General features: G+C 38.9%; 1 protein-coding gene across 5 annotated transcripts in view; it reads right to left on the bottom strand.

The window, feature by feature from the left end:
* Positions 1-26,205, bottom strand: part of GAB1 (GRB2 associated binding protein 1) — a 125,284-nt gene that overhangs the window by 20,108 nt on the left and 78,971 nt on the right. For 3 of the 5 annotated variants that reach the window (XM_007189353.2, XM_007189355.2, XM_057547516.1), the window contains exons 2-7: positions 21,288-21,582; positions 8,800-9,025; positions 8,370-8,450; positions 3,029-3,630; positions 1,724-1,809; positions 1,229-1,532 (exon numbers count right to left, since the gene is read on the bottom strand). In XM_007189353.2, coding sequence (XP_007189415.2) covers positions 1,229-1,532; positions 1,724-1,809; positions 3,029-3,630; positions 8,370-8,450; positions 8,800-9,025; positions 21,288-21,582 — 1,594 coding nt within the window. The remainder of the gene's footprint in view (positions 1-1,228; positions 1,533-1,723; positions 1,810-3,028; positions 3,631-8,369; positions 8,451-8,799; positions 9,026-21,287; positions 21,583-26,205) is intronic. The other 2 variants (XM_007189354.2, XM_007189356.2) reach the window with 1 other exon arrangement.

The raw sequence follows: 26,205 nt of genomic DNA, 5'->3' as shown, positions 1-26,205 counted from the left end.
AGGACAAAGTGACAGCCTCCTAGGAGTGTGTCAGTTGCCGCTAACTTTCTCTTTTCATTTACTTTCTTAAAAGCAAAACAAAACAAAACTCATTTTCTTAAGATACTCTGAGTCTCAGTCTCTGTTCCCCACACCGGGAACTTAATTAGAATGACTATTAATGATCCAAGCCCAGGTTAATGAGAAATTTACACAAACGTTACATGCTTTTTGAAAACAGCTACATAGAGCACACGAGACTCTTCAAATGTGCTGAATTCCCCAGAAATTGTGCCACGCATCTCACAGCCAATACACTAACTTACTTGGTTGTCGAGATTAAATCACACTTGCAGCCTGCGGCAACACAGCTGGCTGTCTGGGGTTTAACCACTTGAACCCAAATTTCAAAAGCTTGGGTGCGTATTACCAGTTTGGCTGAAAAGTTTCTTTTACACTGAGTTCTTAACCAACCATGCCACCTTAGAATTTAATGTTACTTATGAAGGCCAGTATGAAAGAACAGACTAGAAGCATTTGTTTACACCCCAGCAAAGGCAGAATCATTTTTAAAAAGTTGTTATATGCACAGAATGGAAAGAGTATACAAGCAACCTTACTGTTCTTAAAGAATCATGGCAAGTGCACTAATAATCTCAAGTCTGATTTGATATTAAATACTCCGGAGGAGAGGTTACAAAAGACCAACCAAAGACGGTATCTAGCTTGTAAAAGTGTGTGGTATGGTCTGCAATGTTTCGTTTTGTTTTTTTTTAAATAATTAAATTAGGTGGTAGAACTTAAAAATCAAAAGAAAATACACATAAAACCCCAAATTTTTGACTTCCTTTGATAATCAGAAGATCTTCCTCTAGGGGGCCCATGTTAGTTTCACAAGTTCACAAAGGATTGTAGGCAGGCAGTAATTAGTGACTCCATTTGGATGGGCCAAGGGCATTCCAGTTTCTCCTAATTATCTCCCGTTGCTTGCCAATCCTTGTGAATATTTTAGTTTGTAACCTCTGCTCCAGAGATAGGAGACTTAAAAATCTCACCTGGGCATCAACATATGACATAATAATTATTAATCTATAAACAGCAATACTACTTTACTTAAACAAGCTGGTAACTTAGGTAATATGAAATACTTCTGAATTTCTAGTCCCGATTCCGTTTTGGATTTAATGACAGTTAAATGCAATCTCAATTGGCAACCCCCGGCCCTTTTACCACGCCACGCTCTCCTTACCTTTTCTGTCTGGCTTGAGGTTCCGATCCACGGGGGGTGGTTCACAGTCTGCAACAGGAACTGGCCTTCTAGGAGGGGTCTTCGGGCTGGACCTGAAGCCCATATGAGCGGGAGGAGGCACTTGCATTCCAAATGAAGAAAAATCAAATGTCCCCGGAGTCATTGGCACATAATTTGCTTCCTGAATTGGTTCCGTGAAACTGCTGGAATGTTGTCGTGGAGGAGAGTTGGGATTCATGGGGACATAATTTTCATCCAGTTCTTCGCTTGATACACTCCCCACTGTCAATACATTTTTGATTTTCTAAAACACACATACATTTCTTTTAATAAACAAGAACTACTGTCAAACAGGAAAACACAGTTGTAAGTTATGCCTATTCATGTGGATCTGAAGGGACTTTTATTTCAGGATCTCATTTAGTCTCAGGGTCCTAAGTGCGAAGGTTTTGACAGTGAAATACACTTGGTGATGTCAAGGTCAATTATACTTACAAAGTGGTTGTGGAAGCCTTCGAGTGAACTAGATCTATCAGTTGGAAATGTTCGTGGAATATCATAGCAGTCTTGAGAACTAGCATCTAAAACAGAGAACAAACTATCAATATTTCTCCCCATCTTTGCCAGTTCCCAGGGTAATCAGGAATGACCTTCTCTCTCTCTCTTTTCATATATGCATGCATGCACACACACAGATTTTAAAAAGGATGCTCAAAGAATAATATATTGAATTGAAACATTAAACCACTAGAAAATGCAGACATTTATTCATATGCTAACCAGTATCAGTATTTGATTATGACAGTGAGATGGGTTATTTAAAGATGGAGAAAAGAAATACTTCTGTTTTCTTATCTTTTGTACCCTTGGGTATAACTTATATCTCACTAACTTATTATAACCACCTGAAGATACATTACAGCCATTTCGAGAAAGAAGTTAGAAATTGGTGTTGAATGGCTAAGTAAGTATTGACATAAGTACCATCCACAAGGCATCAAATCTTTAACTTCTTTAGAACAGCTGGATAACTCTACCATAAAATCCAGAAGTGTCAGACGTAGTTTTTAGGGTGGGTGCCTTTTAAACTTGGGCTTTTTATTTTCAGGACTTTAGGACCCTCAGAGGCTAACCCAGACTCAATTTTTCTCCTCTCAAAGTCTATAACTTTTGGCAGGCTCTAGGAAGATGGTACAGGAATCAGTGAAGTGGCTAAGGGGTAAGGGGAGAGAAGATTCAGAGCTTTAAAAATAAATAAAACCAAACAAACAAACAACAGAATGACCTGATTGCAACTGAATATCACCTGGTAGACATAACGTAAAAACTGTTGATCTGGGAAGGAAGGAAACAGAGCCCAACAGATGTGACACAGAAGCGGCCGTAATAGGACACAAATACGGGAAAGGGTATGACTGGGAAAGGCTTTGTGGCTGGTCCATTTCCTGTGCCTCTGCCCCATCGGGTCTGCTCACCCAGGATGTAGAGGAAGTGAGAGAGAGCGGTGCACACTCCCTGAGGCAGGGAAGTATTACTAAGGCCATACTTCTTAGGGATGAAAAACTCCTCGTCTTTCTCCCTTCCACCACAGCCTGTACACAGGCACACGCTGCCTGCACAAACACACTTCCTGGGATCTAATGAGGCTCTGACAGCTTCGCTACCTGAGTGGGTAACTGCAGCGCTGAAGAAAAAAGGGACTGCCGTTTAATGTCACACTAAGCGTCCAAGAACAAATACTCAGAAAAAGAGATTTTCTATCATTAACCTCTAAGCCAGGAAAAGCCAACTGGAGCTGACCTTTTCGCAATTTGTTCAAATCCACAGTGGAAATGGTATTACTACGGGACGGAGGCACCCCTGCTGTCGGGATACAGTAACTACTGTCAGTGTCAGAGGCTGTGCGTGTGATGCTACACGTGTCCACAGGAGATCGGTCATGAGCCGGATGCGGTTTCGGTGGCCGAGGTGGAGGAATATCTGGAATAGTGTCTAGCTTTGACGTCTGCCCCAAGGTTCCTTCTGGAAATGTTCGTGGAATCTGATAAGTATTACCAGGTGTTGGAGGAATGTCATAACTAATAGATACATGCCTCATTTGAGGCTCTACACTCGAGGTCCCGGATGGGGTATTAAAAACATAGAGCTCTCCGTCAGCTTCGGTACTTGAAGGAGACACCTTTGGTAAGACGTCGTGGGAGTGACTTCTGGGCAGGTTATAAAGGCTGGAGTCTACGGAAACGGATGCAGCCCGAGACGGTGGAGAGTCATACATCATCTGCTGCTGGAAAAAGCCATTCACTCCATGTTTGCTCTGGGAGGAAGCAGGATTTTTATGAGCAGGGACGTTATCATTGCAGTCTGTCTCCGAAGGGGTGGATTTCGCAGAATCAGCGTGCGTTCTAAATAAGAATTGTTAATGACAGAAAACACGGTGAAGACCGAAGACTACATTTTAATAAATATATTTCTAGCTTAGCAATCAAACTCCATGGCTTTTTTCATTCAAGTTTTTGGTGTGTGTGACCCATCTGATTGAAAGCACGAATGTTCCTGAGTTTTTATGATTATACACCAGATAACAAAACCGCCACCACAAAACCAAAAGCATTCTCCCTAATCTCGTTCTGTACCTGTCCACACCGCCCACCTCCACCTAGTATATCCACACGTAAAACCACAATCCCTGAAGCACTGGAATTAGAAAGGTACAAAACTTGGAGGAAGGTAAATAATTAAGGCACAAGACACCAGGAAAAGCACTTCCTCTGAAAAGCATGCAAAAACCTCGTGCCAACAGTTTATCAAGGTGATCCACTGCTCTTTAGCCCACCTGTGGCAACTCTGTTGTTCTGTAAAATGAAAAGTCTAATGATTACCTGGTATTGAATACATTCAATGTGTCATACAAGGAGGTGGCAACTTGATAGGTTTTGTGTATCTTCCTTTCTATTTATTTTCTTTAACAAATATTTAGCCAATACTATGAAAAGAATCAAAATACAAGGCAAGGAGTTAGCCAACTCCGAACAATACTTCACCTTGAGAAATCTCATTAGAGTGTATTTTATGCTTTGGGTACATTTTTGGTCTCTGTATTTTGTGGTATCACGAAATTTGGGAATAAGTCAAAATGAAGCTACCAATACCAGAACGCTTGTCCTTCCTTAATGCTAAACAAGATACCTTAACTACCTATGTGTGTTGTCCAAAGTCCTGTAGGAATTTAAACTTAATATTAAAAAAAAATAACTTGTGATAGTTTTTTTTTTTTTTTTTAGTTTTTTTTTTTAAAGGGCATATCTCCCTGATTTCTTGGTAACATCTGGCGCTGTGTATTGCATTTATTCACTGAAACTCTCCCCCACTACTATCAGAGGACCTTTATTGCAATATCCTGACTTTCCTTCTTCCTCACTGATTATGCCCTTGTTTCACTGACTGCCTCTTTCTTCCTGTCTCTCCAACCTGGAAATGGCCATCAGAAATCAGTCCTCTAAGTCTTTATAGCACACACCATCAAAAAATCCTCCTAAAAAAAAAAAAAAAAAATCCTCCTTTCCCGTAACTTCCCCTTCTACTGAATGCTGACAACTGCCATCTTCTCACCAAACTCCGAGTCCTGTATTTACAAATGGTTCAAACGTATTGCTACTTGGTTATCCCAGTGTTCCCTTGCTCATGTGTACCAAACTAAACTCAACTTACTTCTCAAATTGGTGGTCCTTTCTGACTTGCCATGAAAAGAAATGTCTTTATATCCCAGATTCTCTAAACTCAAAATCCAATCAACTTTGATTCATTCTCTATGATCACCACCATCACTTGGGCACAAAGTCCTTCTTTCTAGCCAAGCGCCTATTCCCCCACTCTGTTCCCACTGTCACCACCCCAAGTTCATGTCCGTATCTCTGCTGAGATCTACACCACGGACCTCTCCCTCAGCAAACTTCTTTCCTCTAGCTTCTCCCTCTTCCAACCTATCGTACCATCCATAGGACCAGGACTGCTAGAAGATCAATATTTCCAAAACATGGTTCTCAGGGCACTCACCTATTCAGAGAAAATCCCTTTAAGCGTTCCTACAGGCTGTAGGAACTACAAAAAGCCCACAAACAACTCCACTTGGCACTGAGGCTACTCCTCCTATGAGGTATCTCACCCTCCCTCTCAAAAACACTTGCACTGACCTTTCTAGGAATTTCTAACACATATTCTAAAAATTTATACCTGATTTAATTCAAACGTGAAGTTAAGAAGAAGCTAGAAGTACAATGAGTACTAAGTTCCCTGTCTTTGACTAGCTTAGAGTTTAGTGGAGAATACATAAAGTTATCAAGCTATTTCCAATTCTGTGAGACTGGGCTGGCCAAAAGGTTCGTTCCGCTTTTTCCGTAAGATGGCTCTAGTAGCACTTAGTTGTCTTTAACTTCATTTGAAACAGTTTTGCTGGACTGTATGTGACAGCTGTCATATCAGCGTGCATTTAAAAAAAGACATCAAAATTGGTGAATTTTTGTGTAGCCATTTTAATATTGAAAATGGAAGGAAAAAGCAACATTTTCAGCATATTATGCTTTATTATTTCAAGAAAGGTAAAAACGCAACTGAAACACAAAGAAAGATTTGTGTAGTGTATGGAGAAGGTGCTATGACAGATCGAACGTGTCAAAAGTGGTTTGCGAAGTTTCGTGCTAGAGATTTCTCACTGGACGATGCTCCACAGTCAGGTAGACCAGTTGAAGTTGATAGCGATCAAATCGAGACATTAACTGAGAACAATCAACGTTATACCACTTGGGAGATAGCTGACGTACCCAAAATATCCAAATCAAGCGTTGAAAATCATTTGTGCCAGCTTGGTTATGTTTTAATCGCTTTGAGGTTTGGATTCCACATAAATTAAGTGTAGAAAACCTTCTTGAGAACTGCGTATTTCCATATGCAGTTCTCTACTTAAACATAATGAATATGTTCCGTTTTTAAAACAAATTGTGACGGGTGATGAAAAGTGGATACTGTAAAATAATGTGAAATGGAAGAGAGCATGGGGCAAGTGAAATGAACCACCACCAAGCACACCAAAGGCCAGTATTCATGCAAAGAAGGTGATGTTGTGTATATGGTGGGATTGGAAGGGAGTCCTCTGTTATGAGCTCCTTCTGGAAAACCACACGATTAATTCCAACAAGTAATGCTCCCAATTAGACCAACTGAAAGCAGCACTTGAGGAAAAGCGTCCAGAATTAGACAACAGAAAACGCATAATCTTCCATCAGGGTAACGCAAGACTGCATGTTTCTTTGATGACCAGGCAAAAACAAGCTGTTACAGCTTGGCTGGGAAGTTCTGACTCATCCGCCATGTTCACCAGACATTGCACCTTCGGATTTCCATTTATTTCGGTCTTTACAAAATTCTCTTAATGGAAAAATTTTCAATTCCCTGGAAGACTGTAAAAGGCACCTGGAATAGTTCTTTGCTCAAAAAGATAAAAAGTTTTGGGAAGATGGAATTATGAAGTTGCCTGAAAAATGGCAGAAGATAGTGGAACAAAAGGGTGAATATGTTGTTCAATAAAGCTCTTGGTAAAAATGAAAAATGTGTCTTTTAGTTTTACTTAAAAAACCAAAGGCACTTTTTGGCCAACCCAATAAAACAGAGACATGGGGGTACAACCAGGATTCTCTGAAAACCCAGAGAGGCATTTAACACAGCCTGGGAGTTTAGTGGAATGCCTCCTTGGAGGAGATGTCTGAGCTGAGGACTGCAGGATGAACGGGCGTTTGCAAGGCAATGCTCACATCTTGCCTTCATCTATAAGCACTTCATGCTTGCATGTTTTGATTCCTTCACAAGCTTTACTTTTAAACTCTGAAGGTGACTGAATTTAAGGGGGCTGTATCTTATGTAATTAGTTTGTACCTTCATAGCACCTAGCGAAACAGTGGGACCTCAGTGGGTACTTCACGAATATTTGCTATTTAACTGTCACTTTTGCAAAATACAGATACAAAATATATCTGAGTAATGATTTTGAGCATAATTTCTACTACAGTAGGAAAGCTATGATACCAATGAGATCAATGAAAGACACTATATAAAAAGAAAATGGACTGAAAACTGTCACTTAGCTGTTGGCTTTTGAAAAGCTGAGATGGAAAAATAATTGTGGAGCTCCCTAAAATAAAATCTTAGTTATTAGTAGCATATGCAACAACGTTGCGAGTGTATAATTTTAAATTCTCACAGCAAACAAGCAAAAATCAAGTTAGAATTTGATATTAACTAGTGTTGATTTATAATTTTTCCTTCTTTTTTTTTTTTTTTTTTTTTTTTTTTTTTTTTTTTTTTTTTTACTTTTACAGGTAAAATCCCATTACAACAAATATATAGAAACTCATCTTTGGAAGGTTTGTGAGCTATTTCCACTATCTCAGGGAATGGTTCACAGAAACTAATTTGTGGATCTTAACAAATTCTATACAAAAATTTTTGAACAAGGGTTTTGTATGATCCTTTAGCCCAGTAACAGTCACTTTGAACATGAAAAAAAACTTATTTTTATAAAAATAATGCTTGAATCTAATATCCCTGTTTAAAAAAAAACTTTTATATTTCAATGCAATTCACCTCCCTCCTTGAAATTGCAAATTAAGATAATAAATATACCCCATATCACTAGTTGTCACATAGCTATTAATGGTATGACAGGCCTTGTGATCATCAATTTCTGGCTCAGTTCTCACCGTTACCTCCAGTCTTCCAATTATTCAACATCAAATGAGAAGAACGATTAAATTAAAATATCTTATAGCTTAGAAGAAAAGAGGGGTATGGGAGCAGAGATCAAGATGACAGGGAAACCAAGGATTCGGCAAAGTTTTATGACATCTTTGGTCAAGTACTGAAATCCACAGACTTCATTCTACTTAAAAATCTGCAAAGTCAAGGCATGTGGTAAGCTCTGCTTCATCGCTAGGTGTGAAGATTTGAAAGTTTCAAAGTTTTTAGCAATGTATTTGATTTCATCAAATTTCACGAACATCTGATTTGTTTATTCCATAGGATTTGCTATATTGGGATTTTACCTGTACGATTAATTTCTCACACAGATCCAAAACAACCACAACACACTCACTGCAATGGGATCGTTTTGCTTTCAAAATCTTCTAGCAGTAGGTATTCCTCTCCTTCTTCAGAAACAAAAGATGACCCTTGGCTGGTTTACAATCACACAAGAAATGGAGCAAGATCACCATTTATAAATCAGTGAAATCTGTTAAGCAAAGTTAACACTGTGAATCTGTAACAAGGACTAAGACACAGGAGACAGATTTCCAAAAGAGCCATGAAGGCGCACGTGTTCTTTGCCAAAAATGATAGACAGTGTGCTTCTCCAATAAAATCTCCTGAATATCAGAAATCACTCGTGGAGGAACATCAACCTGAATTATAAGCCTAAAAGATGCGCTTCTATAGGTGGTAACTTTTAATCAGGGTTACAAAAGTTTAAAGGTAAGAATGCCTAAGGGTATTCACGTACACGCACACAGACGCAGGTGGTTTACCTGGTGGGTTCAGGCTTCTTGCTTTGACAGTTGATTAGCAAGAGGTAGTCCTGAGGATCCTCCTGGATGCCAAGGGTTTCCAGGTGTGGTGGAAGGCTAATTAGCTGATACGGAGGAGGTGGCGCAGCTGAGGAGGCATCCCCCTGGGTGGACGGTGGTGCTGTATTTAGCGCCAGCGGTAAATCAGCTGGTGCTGGTAAGGAGCTGCCAGGTGGCTTCACGGGATCTGCAACACCCAAGTGTGACCATCACTGTCTATCCCATTTTTTTTTTTAACATCTTCATTGGGGTGTAATTGCTTTACAATGTGGTGTTAGTTTCTGCTGTATAACAAAGTGAATCAGCTATACATATACATATATCCCCATATCCCCTCCCTCTTGCATCTCCCTCCCACCCTCCCTATCCCTCAGATAGCAGCCGCATAGCACAGGGAGATCAGCTCGGTGCTTTGTGACCAGCTACTGGAAAGTTTGGAGATAAATCGTTTAAACACACGGAGACAGGATAAACCAGGACAATGTCAGTTAAAATACGTACTACCTAAATGGCAACGCTGACACAGAAAATTATTGGTTCTCGTTAAAGAGATCTGAAGGGTAGGGTTCTTTCTTCCAGGGGCTCTAAAAAAGCCACGGATGGGAATTCCCTGGCGGTCCACTGGTTAGGACTTGGCGCTTTCACTGCCGGGGCCCAGGTCCGATCCCTGGTGGGGGAACTAAGATCCCGCAAGCCTCAGGGTGCGCCAAAAAAAAAAAAAAAAAAAAAGCCTTGGTTAACGTTGCCTTGAACACTCTTTGGTTTTGAGGTTACTGGGAATGGAGATGTTAGCACAAGTAGCAGCAGACTTTTTTCCCATGATAATAAAGCACTTTCTAAGCCAAGCCAACCTCCCAAGGAGACCCATTTTATTATGTGGTATCTACGGGCCCATGGTGCTGTGTGTACCAGAGCCAGCTCTTTACCCCATGTTTATCTTGCTGTTCATTCTTTTCTTTCTACTTCTTAGCCACCGACTAGGGAGAAATATGTCTAACTCCAGGATTCACATTTAAGGAAAGAGTTTTTCTTTAAGGCATCACCTCTTCCCTTGGCTCATAGCCTCATTTGCCATTATCGGATTTCTGTAGTATTTTCATGCAAAAGGTAAAGAAGGTAAAGAAGGCAGCAGGTAAAGAAGTAATTTATTAAGCATTTAACTACATTCTGAGAAGACATATGAAAGTAGCTAAATTGTGTAGAATGAAGTAATTTGAAAACAAGTTGAAAGCCTAGAAATAAAATCTCACTGACACAACCAAGGAAATTCTTGAGGGCCCAGAAGAAAAATTCTGTTAGTCTGGTTAGGAATACGGGGCTATAAATCCAGAAAAAAAAGGTAAATGCTCATATTCGAATAAACAAATCTGTTTATTGTCTGTTTATATTAGAACAGAAAAGGCTGGGTTGAAACTGAGATTTTTCACAACAAAACAGTACCTAACGATGCTAAAAAGTGGTAAGAAGACTTAATATGTTCTATAGAATAGAATAACAGGCAGGTCATTTGGCCTGTCAATTCCCCAGGGAAGAGCGAAATGTTTGCGCTCTCTTCTCTAGATTCTACAGAATAAGTCCATGTGCTTTTGATGAGGTCTTTATGTATTCAACATTAACATCCACATACGCACTACAGCCAAGTTTATGTAGCTCATTTCAAAACTCTTCCTCCTAGGCAGAGAAGCTCATTATCCTAATGGTAAAGCTTGAATGATAACATGTGAGTATGGCTATCTTTAATTAGTTTATCTTTAATTGTGGGTCCCCAAAGCAAACAAAAAGGATCAGAACTCCTGGGGCAGATGCTCGAAAAATACTCCATTCACCCAACAGAAACTCACTTAGCACTTTCTCTATACCAGGTTGGAAGAGGTGAAAACAATCCCCAATCTGCAAGACCCCTTCACCTGCATGTGCAGTTTGGAATTTGCTCTTCCAGAAATCTGTGAGGCCTGCTAGATGCTAACCGAGTATGAAAATTTCTTTCTGTTGGAGACTTTGGCCTGAGTTAAGGAGAAGTTGAGCTAATTTCTAATGTTCTAGCTTTGTTATGCTGCACGCAATGTCAAGTCTTCACACAAGCTCATCTAACAAAAGCTAACACTTTATGACAGAAATTAATTAATTCATTCTTTCTTATTTATGAAAGGCCAGAACAGACGATGGTGAGAAAAGAAAAAATTAATTTTTCGACATTTATACAAGATAATGGCATAATTTCGCAGGAACTCATAAATACCTCATCCTGTCTAATTGATGCTGGTTATAAATAGTGTTTATAACATACCCTATGAAATGTTTTACTGTTTTGATTTTGAAACAAATATAAACAGATTTATCTAAGGGGATGTGAAATGCCATAGATTAATCAGTGACTCAGAGTAAATCCTTGTGGAGTGTTAAACTTTAGAGAACTATGAAAAATATTTACCCTTTAAAGACCTTAAGAAAAATACATACAACACTGAGGAGAAAAAAAAAGCAGAGGAATCACAAAGTAGTTGCTGTATTCTGTGTAGCCTACAGAGTGTATTCACAAGTATATTTTATATACTTCTTTCTTCTACCACAGAGATATGGTAAAATTGTATAATCCAGTTCAATGTTTAGCTCTGACCAAACAAAATCAAACTAAACACTGGAAAAACTTTACTGTATAAAATAGTATGAATTCTAGTTTTCCACTGTAATTCCTAAAATAACTTTTCCAGGCGGGGTTTTTTTTTTTCTTTCTCAAGTCATTGTTTTTATAGATACACTTTTCCTTTAGTACTTTTTCTAAACTGGATGGCTATATATTAAACGAACTGAGTGATTCATCTTAAATGGGAAAAAAGTCACCCAGCCAAGCAATCACTTTTGTTTGGCCTTGTTTTATTAACACAATGGGACTATCTCATTTTTTTTTTTTTTTGACTATCTCATTTTTAACCTTCCATTTCTGCCACCTGTGAATGATGCAAGTGTTTTACTCTTTTATAGCTGCAAGAGCCTCTCCATTTTCTGACAAAAGGACTGGGATTCAAAGGTTCCTTTTTTTTTTTATCATAAGATATCAGTTATAGAGGGAATGTAAAAATCGCTACACATGACCTGAATTACAAAACAGAACAGAGTCACACATTTAGAAAACACACTATGGCTGCTTAACGGGAAAGGTGAGGTGGGGTGGGGCAGAAAACAAGGGTTTGATATTAGCACAGATACCGTTCCATAAACCAAATATGTCACAGACAAGACCTGCTCCTTGCTCAGTGAACTGGACTCAACACCCCCTATTCACCACACAAGAATATATCTGACTAGTAAGAATCTTAAAACCTATGTATTGATTTCTCTCTGTAAGTGAATCAAGAGGGTGTAAAGCGGCATAAACACAGCAGTGAAAATCAGCTAAACCCCATTAGAAAAATAAATTACAAAAAAAAATCCCAACAAAGACAGTGAAAGAGAGAGAAATTCGTACAAAGTTCGTTAAGGGGCTGTGAAGCAACCTGGATTGACCATATCTAGACCCACAGCTGGATGAGACATAAGGCTGGACACTCTTGGGGCTGAGAGGATTGGTGAGGTTGGGTTAGCAAACGCAGACCCTTTAAAGTAATACTGCGTGGTACCCATTCCATGGGTCCCAAATCTCCAGCTTCAAGGGAATCTTCCTACAGCGAAAACATGCATGGGAAACCCAGAGGATGGTACACCGTGTGATCGGGAAAGGTTTCTAAAACGCACCTCATTTCTCATCTCCTGGTGCTCAGGTTCGCCATTCCAGTCAAAGGTTCCTTTTTTAACAAAAAAATCTTGTTCACAATATGGGAAGACTTATGTATACTTCTCAGAGGCAAGAACTAGAGAGAAACCTCCATTACGTTCACTAGCAAGCTCATGGAAGAAAAGACCTTCAAATAGCCATGAACAGCAAGCCCAACCGTTCCAAACAACATGACACACAAAGGACTTTAAAAGGGAAGGGGACACTGCTTTACCACCTTGGGCTCAGATAATGCACCATCTTCAAAGTTTGAGTGTTTGGGATGATTCTACTCATGGTAATTTGACTATATCCTTAACTCTGTGATTTTAATGCCAGCATGGCATGGTATCTAAATAGTCTTCAACATAAAACTTCTAGCCAAAGTTAACCAACTGGTCTGAAAGAAGAAACTTCTCTTCAACCTTAGAAAGACATGGGATTAGCCCCCATTCTACCCTACAAGTAGTTGAGCAGACCATGTTTATTGCTTTCTGCCTCACTTGGGTTTCTGACTTACTGCTCTTTCTAAGTAATGCTGGTATCAAGTTTCTGAGAACCAAACATCAGCATAGGGTGTGCTTCTGCGTGTAAAATAATTTCCTGCCTCTTAATTCAGAAGGCATGAAGATGATAATCAGCATCCACTAAAGGCCTAATAAGCTGCTGCAGCAAACTCTTAATTTAATTTTACTTAGAAAGCTAATAAGTACTGCAAAGGAAAGCCTGAACGAGTTTTCAGTGAAGAGGAGTAGATTGTTCTGTGAGGGGAGCCACAAATAATAGATTGGTTCACACGATCCCTACCTTAATGCACAGCTTTATCCCATTTGCAAGCATAACGCTCTGGAGTTAAGTGTCCCTCATACAAGCTGGGGTGCCCAGCCAATGCCTTGAAATATTCAAAATAATATTTTTTAAATCAAATGGTACACGTGCTTAAGCCCAGGGAAGCAATCTTACTCTTTATTATGGGTAAGGTAGACTATTTCAAAGTTGATGTGCTAAGATCCTCTGATTTTGAAACTACTGACATACCCTTCCTGAGCATGTGGTAATAAAACTGGGGTGTTGCTCACTTCCTGTCAGGAGACCAGATGAGATCCTTTCCTCCCAAGATGGGCTACATTTGTTGACAGAACATTTGTTTGTTGCTATTGCAAAAGTTTTCCCTTTATGTTCACAATTAAAGGTAAATAGGTCAAGGTCGCTCTATACCTACTGATTCCTGATTTACCAGGTCTGTTGTAGATTTTTTTTTTTTTTTCTGTAAAGAGAAGCATTTCAAATAGATTTATGTGATTTATATCTAACTAACCTAGCAAATAAGAGTCCACAAAGAGTATGCATTACTATTAATGCTAAAATGGCCGTCTTGTACTTCCCCAGCGGTCCAGTGGCTAAAACTCCGCCTTTGGGACTTCCCTGCTGGCGCAGTGGTTAAGAATCCACCTGCCAATGCAGGGGACACGGGTTCAGTCTCTGGTCCGGGAAGATCTCACATGCCGCGGAGCAACTAAGCCCATGTGCCACAACTACTGAGCCTGTGCTCTAGAGCCTGCGAGCCACAACTGCTGAAGCTCGTGCATTCTAGGGCCCACGTGCCTCCACTACTGAGCCTGTGTGCTGCAACTACTAAAGCCTGCGTGCCGGGCTTCCCTGGTGGCGCAGTGGTTGAGAGTCTGCCTGCCAATGCAGGGGACACGGGTTCGAGCCCTGGTCTGGGAAGATCCCACATGCCACGGAGCAACTAGGCCCGTGAGCCACAACTACTGAGCCTGCGCGTCTGGAGCCTGTGCTCCGCAACAAGAGAGGCCGCGATAGTGAGAGGCCCGCGCACCGCAATGAAGAGTGGCCCCCGCTTGCCACAACTAGAGAAAGCCCTCGCACAGAAACGAAGACCCAACAGAGCCAAAACTAACTAAATAAATAAATTTATAAAAAAAAAAAAAAGCCTGCGTGCCTAAAGCCCGTGCTCCGCAACAAGAGAAGCCTGCACACCACGAGGAAGAGTAGCCCCCGCTCGCCACAGCTAGAGAAAGCCGGCGCGCAGCAACGAAGACCCAACACAGCAAAAAAAAAAAAATTAAGTTAAAAAAAAAAAACAAACTCAGCCTTCCAATGCAGGGGTGCCAGTTCGATTCCTGGTCAGGGAACTAAGATCCCACATGCTGCGCGGTGTGGCCAAAAAAAATAAAATATAAAATAAAGTAAAAAGAGCAGTTAAAAAAAAATTGCCACCTTCTCACTTCCGAACATACCCTTCTTTATGGAAGAACATTTTATAAGGGTAAATTTATCAAATGGATACAAACAAGAAAGAGTGGTAGTCACAATTTTCACTGAAGCAACCTGAAATGTCTTCAAATTATTTAATCAAAAATCGAAGACCTTTCATCAGAGTCCAATCTTCTTATTTGTCATGACCATCTATCTCCTTAATAGCGTGTGAAAACATTCTTGGAGACTTTTAAAACAAACCCTTAGTGCTGACAAATGATTTAATTTTCATCCAGAGGTGTCATGGTATCTTGGCATCAGAATCACTTGTTGGGTATTTGAGAAATCTAGGTGCCTGGGCCTCACCTCAGGAGACTCAATGAATCAAGATCTCAGGGGCAGTAGCTTGAAAATGTGTGATAAAACAAAAGAAGACAAAACAGAACAGAACAGACTCTGGTTGGATTGGTCCTCAGGAAAATGCAAAGTAAGACCACAATGAGATACACACTCACTAGAATGGCTAAAATTAACGACCCACAACACCAAATGCTGGTAATGTAGAGTAACTAGAAATTTTATATGCTGCTGGTAGGAAAGCAATTGACACAATAACTTTGGAAAACTAAAGCTACTAACAAATCTACTAAAACTAAAAATATATATCCTATGATGAACTGCAGCAATTCTACTCATGGGTATATATACCAAAGAGCAAAGTGTTCATGTCCATCAAAGGACAGATGTAAAAATGTTCACAGCAGCTTTATTTGTATTAACTAAAAACTGGAAACAAGCCAAATGTCTATCAACATTTGAATAGATCAGTAATTTACGATATATGCACACAGTGGAATGCTACATAGGATGCTGAACTCCCGCGACATGCAACATAGATGGATCTCACAGACTTACTATTGGAAAAAAGAAGCCAGACTCAATGGTTTTGTTTGTGTAAAGTTCAAGTATAGGGAAAACTAATCTATGGTGATAGAAGCAAAATAATGGTTACATTTGAACTTTTTTCTGGGTGTTTACTGGGAAGAAACGTGAGAAAACCTAGGGGACTGGAATTGTTCCATTTCTTGATTTGAGTGGCGGTTTCACAGATTTCTATGTATAGATACAGAATGGATATATAAAACTATATTGAACTGTAAACTTACGATCTGTGCCTTGCACAGTAATAAGTTATACCTGCATAAAAAAGTAAATAAAAAGAAATTTAAGTTCCCTAATTAAGAAGCACTGCTTTGCAGGAATGGCAGCGTGTGTATATTCTCACATTAGTTTACCTACTTTTCTAAAAGGAAGACTATCAGAGAATCACACTTTTTTTTAAAGCCAGTATTATCTGGGCATTTTGAGAAAAGCAACTCAAGTGATTAAGAGGCAACTTTGTAAACTTGCACCTAAAATGAGACCAGGAGCCTCTGCACCAAGTTAGCTGCGTTCAGCCCTAAGGCTGAGTTTCCTGGCACTTGTTTAGCAGATTTTACAGCTTCCACCTCGTGTAGAAACAAAAATAAATCTGCACATTTCCAAGAAAAACAAAAGAAATTAGTTTCTTGGTCTCAAGTCTACTAAATAAAAGCATTCATAGGAACCACACACAGTGCAATAAGCTAGAATTGAAAAACAGATTCAGCCTGCCAGCATTCTGAGTATTCAATAATAGCAATGGTCACCTGGGGCAGCGGAAATAACATGGTAATGATATTTTGAGAGGTTCCCGGAATCAAAACACAGGTCAGAATTTTCCCCTTTCCTTTTGTTTTCAGGAGAAAATTAGTTATTCTCCTAGGGATTGGGGATAGTTATGTTCTCAGGCTGTAATACCAAGCATAGTCTATTTCTTCCCACGTCTACCCTGAAACTAGTTTTAGTGAAAAATCATTTCATGTTATTAATTTTACGCCAAGAGTGGGAGCATATTCGGCTGTCTGAAAAGGGAAGAACACAGGGCTCAGGGGACAGATCTAGGTAAAGACAAAAGCCCTTATTATACAGTGAGTGGAGGAAGCAGGAGAATATAAAGCAGGTAGTAAAGTTAATGGAAGAACAAAGACATTTTGATATTCCCCTTGTCATATTGAACTGTATGAATGTGATCACAAAGGATAACAGCAGTTCTCTGCAGTTTAGAATTTGATACAAAGCTTTAAATATGTGGAATTTTGAAGAAGGCATCTAGCAAAGTCAGCTACTACAAATGAATAGGGAAATACAATGGTTGGCTTTTAAAGGCTTTTTGCAGTTTTGCTACTATGCTTCAAAAACCAAAATTATAGAGCAAAATAAAACTATTTGTGTGGCTCCTTGATACTACACAATGAAGGATTGCTCATCTTTCACTGATTTATTCCAAGAAACTCAAGTCTCCAACACAGTCTAGTAAGACATTTCTAACTGTGGTTATTTGGGAGATGGCCAGGATGAACTTGTAAAAACATCTAAATTATAGAATTGAAAAAATAAGCACAATTGAATTTAGATATAGATCAGGAACTAAATTTAAAAGTATTTAAACTGAAGTATTTTGACTTCAGCAAACTGAAGTATTTTGACTTCAGCAAACTGAAGTCCTTAGGGACTTATTTTAATGAACAGATAAAAATGATCTGTGATTAGCATAGCTACTCTTGGTAACCAACTCAGCTTATATACATCAAATTTGATTAATCATATTATTAATTTTCTTACAACTTCCCCTTTTATGGATATTGTGAAGATTACAAGTTCACAAATTGAGAGCTTCACTCAAGGCAAATATACTTCTAATCTGTTTTATAAGAATTTGGGAGTTTTGCCACTGAAAAGGCGGCTTTCAAGTTTTGAAACTTTCCCCCTCCCTATACTATTAAGTTTATGAAGTGAAAACAGGCATTGTAACTGATTCTGACTACTAATGCCAATGAAGATGTTCCACTAAGGACAAAAATAAAGTTCTCAGTACAGTATCAGTTATAGTCACAGAGCCATTTAAAACTACCTAGGCTTTTCCTGATCCTCCTGAGATGAAATCAGCTGCTATCTATGCTTTTTTTTTTTCTTTTAGCGGAGCACCTAACAACTGGTATTATAATTCCTAGATTATTTGCCTGTCTCTCCTACTAGACTGACTTAAGCTCTATGAGGGCAAAAACTGTATTTACACACCCCCACAGTATCATACTTTAATATATAAAATTATACCTTAATGTTATATATTAACACTTTAATATATGTTCAAGTATGATTTATATTAAAAAATGTGAACACATATATGTACATACATATATGTCTAACTTGCACTTATCAACTGTAATGAATTATTTTGGGTATGACTCTTCTCTCACTAGATGCTCAGTTCCCTGTCTATAATACCTCTCATCTGTCTGCCTAACTGGACACCTAATATGTATCGGTTGAATTAATGCCCAAAGCCTAGTGGAGTACTGGCAAACTCAAATAACTCAGTAGATTACTGAATTAATATTCTAAAGCAGACAAAACCTATCTACTTCCCAGAGCTGACTGGCTCCCAGATGATAAGAATCAGTCTAAGGTGGACAGATGGACCAGACTCCTTGCCTTAAAATTTGCAAAGCTAATCTGGGACACTTGAGCATGACAAATTCTTATTTTGGGGGTTCTCAACTCTAACCACCCCCAAAAGTGCTTCCAAAAATTACACACTCACATTCCTTAACCGGAGAACGCACTAAGAGGGCATCTCATATCCTTTGCAAAATCGGACAATTATAAAGAAAACAAAAAGAGACAGAAGAACACCTACTTGTAGTCTTTCAGATCTGCTTAATCTGTACAGGCAACCAATGGAGACAGAAATCTGCCTTTATATCCCCCCAAATTCTAAACTGAAAAGGTAGCAGGCAAAAGAACAACATCAACACAAAGATTATACAACCACTTAAATTATTTTAGCTGAAAATCCATCATACAAGGAAATGAATGTGAGGTCTAAATCCAATCATTATCATTACTGAGGGGCTGTTAACCATTAAAAAGAGAGCGATCTCATCTGTGACTTTAACTGAAAAATCCTCTGCTGCACTCAAATATAGATCATGTATGCAAACAAGAAGGGAAAGGAGTTTTATTGGAGTTAGAAGTAATACCAGCAGGCCCACTTAAAATGTGAACATATTTAGTAACTTTACAAAAACAACTGAAGCTTTAATTCCACATGTGCAACAATTGCTTGAGGCTTTTTAATCAGTAGAACTCTGTTGAAGAGCTCTAGGTCATTAGCCTCCAGTCTAAATCAGACGCCTCCTTCCCTTTCTCAGCGCTGTTTTCCCTCGAGCATTCTAGATTTCCTCAGCAAGGGGTTTCCCCCAGCCCACTGGGCCAATCCCAGCCCTGGAAGCCTCCTTCTCCTGGGGGCTGCCTGGCCAGAGAGGAAACGGCATGCTGACCTGAGCTAATTAGAGATGATGACTGTTTCACTTCAATCTAACTCTTGAAGTGGATTGTTAACACAATTTTTCCACTCCTCACTGAATCTCCAGCACTCCTAAATATAGATATTTGGAAATGCATGCTTGTCAATGTGAGTATAACCATGAAGACAACAGGGTCAAAGACCCTATTTAATAAGGTCGCCTTTATTTCTGATTCTTGGCTCTGCAAACCTAAATTAGTATTGGAGTCCCCTCTGTGGGTTCTCAGTGTTTGTTTAAAAAGGAAGAGAAGTACAGAAGTAGACAGGGAATATAAAAGGTCATGACAGCGATATAAAAGCACCCAAAGAGGAATTCCGCTTGTAAAATTCTTCTTGAGGGACTTCCCTGGTGGCGCAGTGGTTAAGAATCCGCCTGCCAATGCAGGGGACAGGGGTTTGAGCCCTGGTCTGGGACGATCCCACATGCTGCGGAGCAACTAAGCCTGTGCACCACAACTACTGAGGCTGCGCTCTAGAGCCCGCGAGCCATAACTACTGAGCCCGCGTGCCACAGCTACTGAAGCCCGTGCACCTAGAGCCCATGCTCCACAACGAGAAGCCACCGCAATGAGAAGCCCGCGCACTGCAATGAAGAGTAGACCCCGCTCGCCGCAACTAGGTAAAGCTCGCATGCAGCAATGAAGACCCAATGCAGCCGAAAATAAATAAAAATTTCTTAAAAAAAAAAAAATTCTTCTTGAGGCCTTTAATCACTCAGCTCCTCCCAGGAAAGGCACTCAAATCTCAGATCCTCAAGCAAGTCTCCCCTTGCCTTTATCATTCATAGCCCTCTGCCCTCTAGGAGTCTACTCCACCTCTGGGCCCTTCCCTAGCCCCTAAGCCTGCAGGTTCTGCGTCCCTCCTTTCATTTATGTAGATATAACACTACTTCCTTCAAAAGCCTACAGTTCACAATTGGTCTTTCTCCAAGAAGCTTTTCTTCACTACCTCTTTTTCAAAACTTGAGACCCCTCTTCCTCCATGCTTTTTTTAGGACATTTGTGTTAAGTAAATTCGTATGTTTGTTACTTTTTCATCATGTTTTGTGACTGATTCTCATTTGCTTTTCATAGGTATTGACAGTCACCTTGGCTATTTCATAACTCCATAATCCAATACAGTTTAAAAAATAACTCCTGTATCCATCATTAGATGAATGGATAAAGAAGATGTGGTGTGTGTATACACACACACACACACACACACACACACACACACACAGTGGAATACTACTCAGCCATCAAAAAGAAGTAATTTTGCCATTTGCAACAACATAGATAGACCTGGAGGGTGTTATGCTAAGTGAAATAAGTCAGACAAAGAAAGACAAATACTGTATGATATCACTTATATGTGGAATCTAAAAAATATAACAAACTAGCGAGTATAACAAAAAAGAAGCAGACTCACAGATACAGAGATGAAATCAGTGGTTACCAGTGGGGAGAGGGAAGGAGGAGGAGCAAGAGAGAGGTAGGGGATTAAGGCGTACAAACTCTCATGTATAAAACAAGCTATAAGGATATACTGTACAACACAGGGAATATTGCCAATATTTTATAATAACTATAAATGGAGCATACCCTTTAAAAATTGTGAATCACTATATTGTACACCTGTAACATATAATACTGTACAGCAACTATACTTCAATTAAAAAAAAACTCCCAAAGAATTAAGTTGAGCCGCATGAAAATGTTATTTTAACAGGTTGAAATATCAAGTATCAGCAGTGTTAAGGTTCAACTTAATATTTACCTTGGAACTCAAGAAATGCTCTTAAATAAGTATGTCTTCTTGTCATCTTCTTCAGGACATTATTTAGACACTGCCCCACAATGGTAGTCTCTCTTTCTAAAATCTATAAAAATTTCTCCCTAAACTGATTAAAAGGTTTGCTTTTTCTAAATGTTGTTACTATTATAAAAAAAAATTATATTGTGTAACTGAAATAACAAAGAATTTTACAACGGTTTTTACAATGTAGTAATAAAGGAGAACTCAGGTTGAGCCACAAAATCTTGAACTTACCTTCTTCTGTAGGATTAAACCCACAGATGTCACAAATACAACGAACCCACTTATTCATCTCCTCTTCACTGTCTGCGACCAAGTAGAAAATCCGGTCAATGGTGTTGATATCAAAAATGTAGCTGTTTTCAAACTCTTTTTTGTTAAATGTCAATCCAGCATCAACTTGCTGACATAAATTTAAATCAATGATACGGATAGGCTTCTTGGCATGATCATTTTTGTAATATTCCAAGACATCTGGATCTCCAGTTAAACGGCCACTGCGTAACACAAACCATCTCCTCTTCCAGGCCTAGGAACAAAACAAAAACATCCATCCAGTGTTAACTTGAGAGAAATCTTTCAAGATGCACATTTTTCAAACCAATTTTATAAATGCATTGACTAGAGAAAGTCATAGACAATGTTTTGTTTCCACAGAATAATCCACCACTCCAGCAAAGTTTACTGATGCTTCCTCAATTAACTTAATAATGTGTGTATACACATTTATTGTTTTCTATTAGATCTTCTGATAAAACATCAGAAGACACTGATTGATATCAGAAGCTATTACATTGATATGTAATATCAAGTCAACAAACCAAGGAAAATTTAGTTTTTACTAAATATAAAAAGCAAATGGTGCTGGGAAAACTGGATATCCAAGTGCAAAAGAATAAAGTTAGACTCTCACCGTATCAAATAAAAATTAACTCAAAATGGATCAAAGACCTACATGTAAGAGCTAAAACTAGAAAATTCTTAGAAAAACAAAAACGGAAAACCTTGATGATATTAGGTTTGGTAACGATTTCTTGATTATGACAGTAAGAGCACAGGAAACGAAACGCCAGGGAAACTGGATTGCATCAAAATTTAAAACTTTCATATTTTTGAAGAACATGATCAAAGAGTGAAAAGGCACCTCACAGAATGGGAGGAAATATTTGCAAATCATACATCTGATAAGAAATTAATGTCTAGAACACATATAGAACTCCTACGACTCAGCAGTGACAACAAAAATATACAACCCAATTAAAAAATGGGCAAAGGACTTGAATAGACTCCCCAAGAAAGATATACAAATGACCAATAAGCACAAGAAAAGATGTTGAACATCACTATCAGTAAAGAAATGCACAGTGAGATACCACTTCATACACATTAGAATGGCTATTATCAAAAAAGCAGAAAGTAACAAGTGTGGGCCAGGATATGAAGAAATTGGAACCTTTGTGCATTGCTGGTGCAAACGTAAAATGGTGTAACTACTGTGGAAAATGGTATGGCGGTCCTTCAAAAAATTCCAGTGTGGGTATCTAACTCAAAAGTATGAAAAGCAGGGTCTCTCAGAGACATATCTGTACACCCATGTTCATAGCAGCATTACTCACAATGGTCAAAAGGTGGAAGCAACCCAAGTGTCCATTGATGAATGAAGAGATAAATGAAATATATACAATGAAATATTATTCAGCCTTAAAAGAAAATTCTGACACATGCTACAATCTGTATAAACCTTGAAATGTTATGGTAAATGAAATAAGCCCGTCACAAAGGGACAAAAATTGCAGGATTCTATTTATATGAGGTACCTACGGTAATCAAAATCACAGAGAGAGAAAGCAAAATGGTTGTTGCCTGGGGTTAGGGGGAAGGGGGATGGGGAGTTAGTGTTTAATGGGTAGAGTTTCAGTTTGAGAAGATGAAAAAGTTCTGGAGATAAATGACGGTGATGGTTGCACAACAATGTGAAAGTTACTTAATGCTACTGAACTGTACACTTAAAAATGATTAATATGGTAAATTTTGTTATGTATATCTCACCACAAGTTTTTAAAAAAAGCAATGTTTTTCTCATGCCTTAATATCATGCCATATTTTAAGTTATAGGTTTCTCTCTCTCTTTTTTTTTTTGTTGGGGGATGGGGAGGAGGAAGGGGGCAAGGAGTAGGGAGGAGAAAAAATGGTTTAGAAGCTTTCCTGGTCTCTCACCTGGAAGGTAAGCAAAGACATGGACTACAGATAAAATCTATATTCTCAAGAATGGGATACAACTTAAAAAAAAAAAATCTTTCTCCTTCTCTTCCCAACAAACATACATTGGCAACCTGGACCTACACTCAACATGTATTCCCTCCACAAGTTTTGGTAAATTTTGAGTTTGATATTATAACTAAAGAAGCCTAAAATTCTTTCACTATTACTCTCTTTAAACTCTACATTGATCAAATAATAAAAGCAGAACCGATTGTCTGAAATGGCAGGCTTCATCAGTCTTTAAACCCAACATCTCTGTCAGGAGACAAAATGAAGCCTTTACTCCTCTGTGAGGGTCTTCCTCAGCGGGCAGTCAGCTAGATCAAAAAGAGGCCGACGTTGGCAAGACTCAGTCACCTACTAAGAGACATTCTCTACTCCAGACCAAACAGACAAAGATCTCCCAAAGAGGACACTCAAGAAGTGGAAGGACTGAGAAACAGGGCAATTTATAAACCCCAAGGGAATCAAATCTTCTTCATGGCCATTGTACGCTTCCATTCATTTGGAGAACGTGATGGAGCACCCGTCCCATCTCAGTCCTTTAGTTCTGGAAAAGTGTAACCGAGACAAAGTATGTCTCTTCCAGTGATAACCTGGGGTAATGACAGCTTTATGCTTATGGCGTTTTCAGAAATTTTCTTCGGAGCAGTATTATGAGTTTGGTGCTCCGCCTACAGTCTAATAAGACCAAGAATGCTCATGATGTTGGTACTGTAACCTAAGCCAACTTCACCCAAAACATTATTTCTGTTTCTTCCTTAACATATATATCAGTCTATTTTTTAAAAACCTACTAAATTTATCATCACCAAAAGCAATATTAGTATGACATGATAGGGTCTATTTTTTTTTTCTTTTGCAGAACTTTGGCATCTGTAACACAAAAGGCATTGTGGTACCAACTAGAAACTACTTCATTATACCTTGAAAAATACAAGTAAACAGAGAGAAAGAAAGGGGGAGTAGCTAAAATCCACATCTACTTCTCCAATAGATGTTTAGTCTCAGCCTCCATCTTCACCAAATTTTTAAATAAATTCTGACATGAGTCACTTTTGACTTGTAGTTCATTGATGGAGTCACAGGTAGGAAGCTGTGGCAATGGTCTGAAGCAGAGAAACGAGAACTAAGGGGCCGGAGTGGTGCATAAACCAGCTCACTTGGTCTTTAGTAACTTGGACAACTGTACTGATAACTAAATTAACTAGGGTGATAACTTAAGATTTAACATTTTAGTAGATTAACTTAAGATTTAACATTTTAGTAGATTAACTTAAGATTTAACATTTTAGTAGATTAATTTAAGATTTAACATTTTAGTAGATTCTTTAAATTGAACCCATCGAAGAAAATTTAGATATTAAGAATTAAATCAACGAGATAACCAGTCAATAAGTTATTGATTATACTGTAAACGTCATGCTAGGAAGAAATACTTGTGGGAAGAAATATAAGAAGATAATTCATGATCCCTATTCTCAACGAGTTTACTAATTATGAAGAAAACACTTACCATACATGCAAATATTTGAGATTATAGCAATCCTGGTAAAATATATGCTGGACTATTGCTAAATGCACAGGCATTCCTTCATGGAAAAACTTATGCAATCCTTTAATAAGAAGATCAGTAGAAAAATCACAAAGACCTAAAAATATTATGTAAGTAGTTCTTTAATATCATTAATATTTTAAATTAACTTCTTGGTCTGACTGCAGCTCAAAGTTAAAAGCAAACGGTTGGTGTCCAGAAGGAGAAGGTAGTGTTGGAGGTCAAGAGATGCTTTAGATAATACTGAAAAGTCATAAAAGTGTTAAATTCACATGAATTTAGCACTGGCTTCTGGATTATAAAAATCCATTTAGTTAAAATATGACATCTATTTCTTTCAAAATAAATAAATATCATCTCTTAGTAAAAGGATGCCTTCACAGACACCTCCCTATCAAACAGTAAGCTTAAAAAGGGAATAGAGAAGTAAAGAGAAAGGGAAACACCATATTATGTCACTTATCCAGGGCCATCAAGGAATCACATCTTTTTGTAAAAGTGATTTCTCCAGATAGTGAAGGTTCTGTCTTTAAATACAGAAATGACTTTTTAAAACTTTAATGTCTTTCATGGAAATCTTTCTAAAACGCCTTACTACATAATTCATTGAATATAATTCATCCATTCCCCAATGACTCAGACTAAGTACTACAGGCATCAATTTCTATACTGCACTTCAGAAAAGCTCTCGGGCTGCAGGACTGTTCGGAGGTTTATCTGTCCCTGTACTGAATAGTGCCATACTGCTGTGCTTGTATATAGTTCATCTCTAACCATTTAAATACGGTCTTTTTATTCTCTTAAATTTTCACCAATTGTCACTTCTCCCTTCTCATCATATGGTTTATAGCAGGGGTCCCCAACCCCTGGTCCATGGACCGGTACTGGCCCGTGGCCTGTTAGGAACCAGGCCACACAGCAGGAGGTGAGCGGCGGGCTAGCGAGCGAAGTTTCATCTGTCGCTCCCCATCTCTCGCGTCACCACCAGAACAAACCCTATCTCCCCTCCACCCCACCCACTCCGTGGAAAAACTGTCTTTCACGAAACCGGTCCCTGGTGCCGAAGAGGTTGCGGACCGCTGGTTTATAGGAGGCCAAACTGTCTCCTGCCTCAGGGACTTTGCACATGCTGTTTCCTAAGTCCGGGATGTTCTTTCCTCTCTTTGCCAGGCAAACTTTGACCTTTAGGCCTTCCCTTCCCTGACCACCCTCAACTCAACCACCACCGGTTGTAGAGCAGGGCATAATGTTAGGGACCCCATCACAGACCTATGTAGTGATTTCTGTAATTTTGCAATCCAATTTTTCTTTGTATTTATTTAGTATCTAACTCCC

Source organism: Balaenoptera acutorostrata, chromosome 5 (assembly GCF_949987535.1).
Source record: "Balaenoptera acutorostrata chromosome 5, mBalAcu1.1, whole genome shotgun sequence".
Lineage (NCBI taxonomy): Eukaryota > Metazoa > Chordata > Mammalia > Artiodactyla > Balaenopteridae > Balaenoptera > Balaenoptera acutorostrata.
The sequence above is the reverse complement of the archived record's forward strand: the minus strand, read 5'-3'. Positions and strand labels throughout refer to the sequence as shown.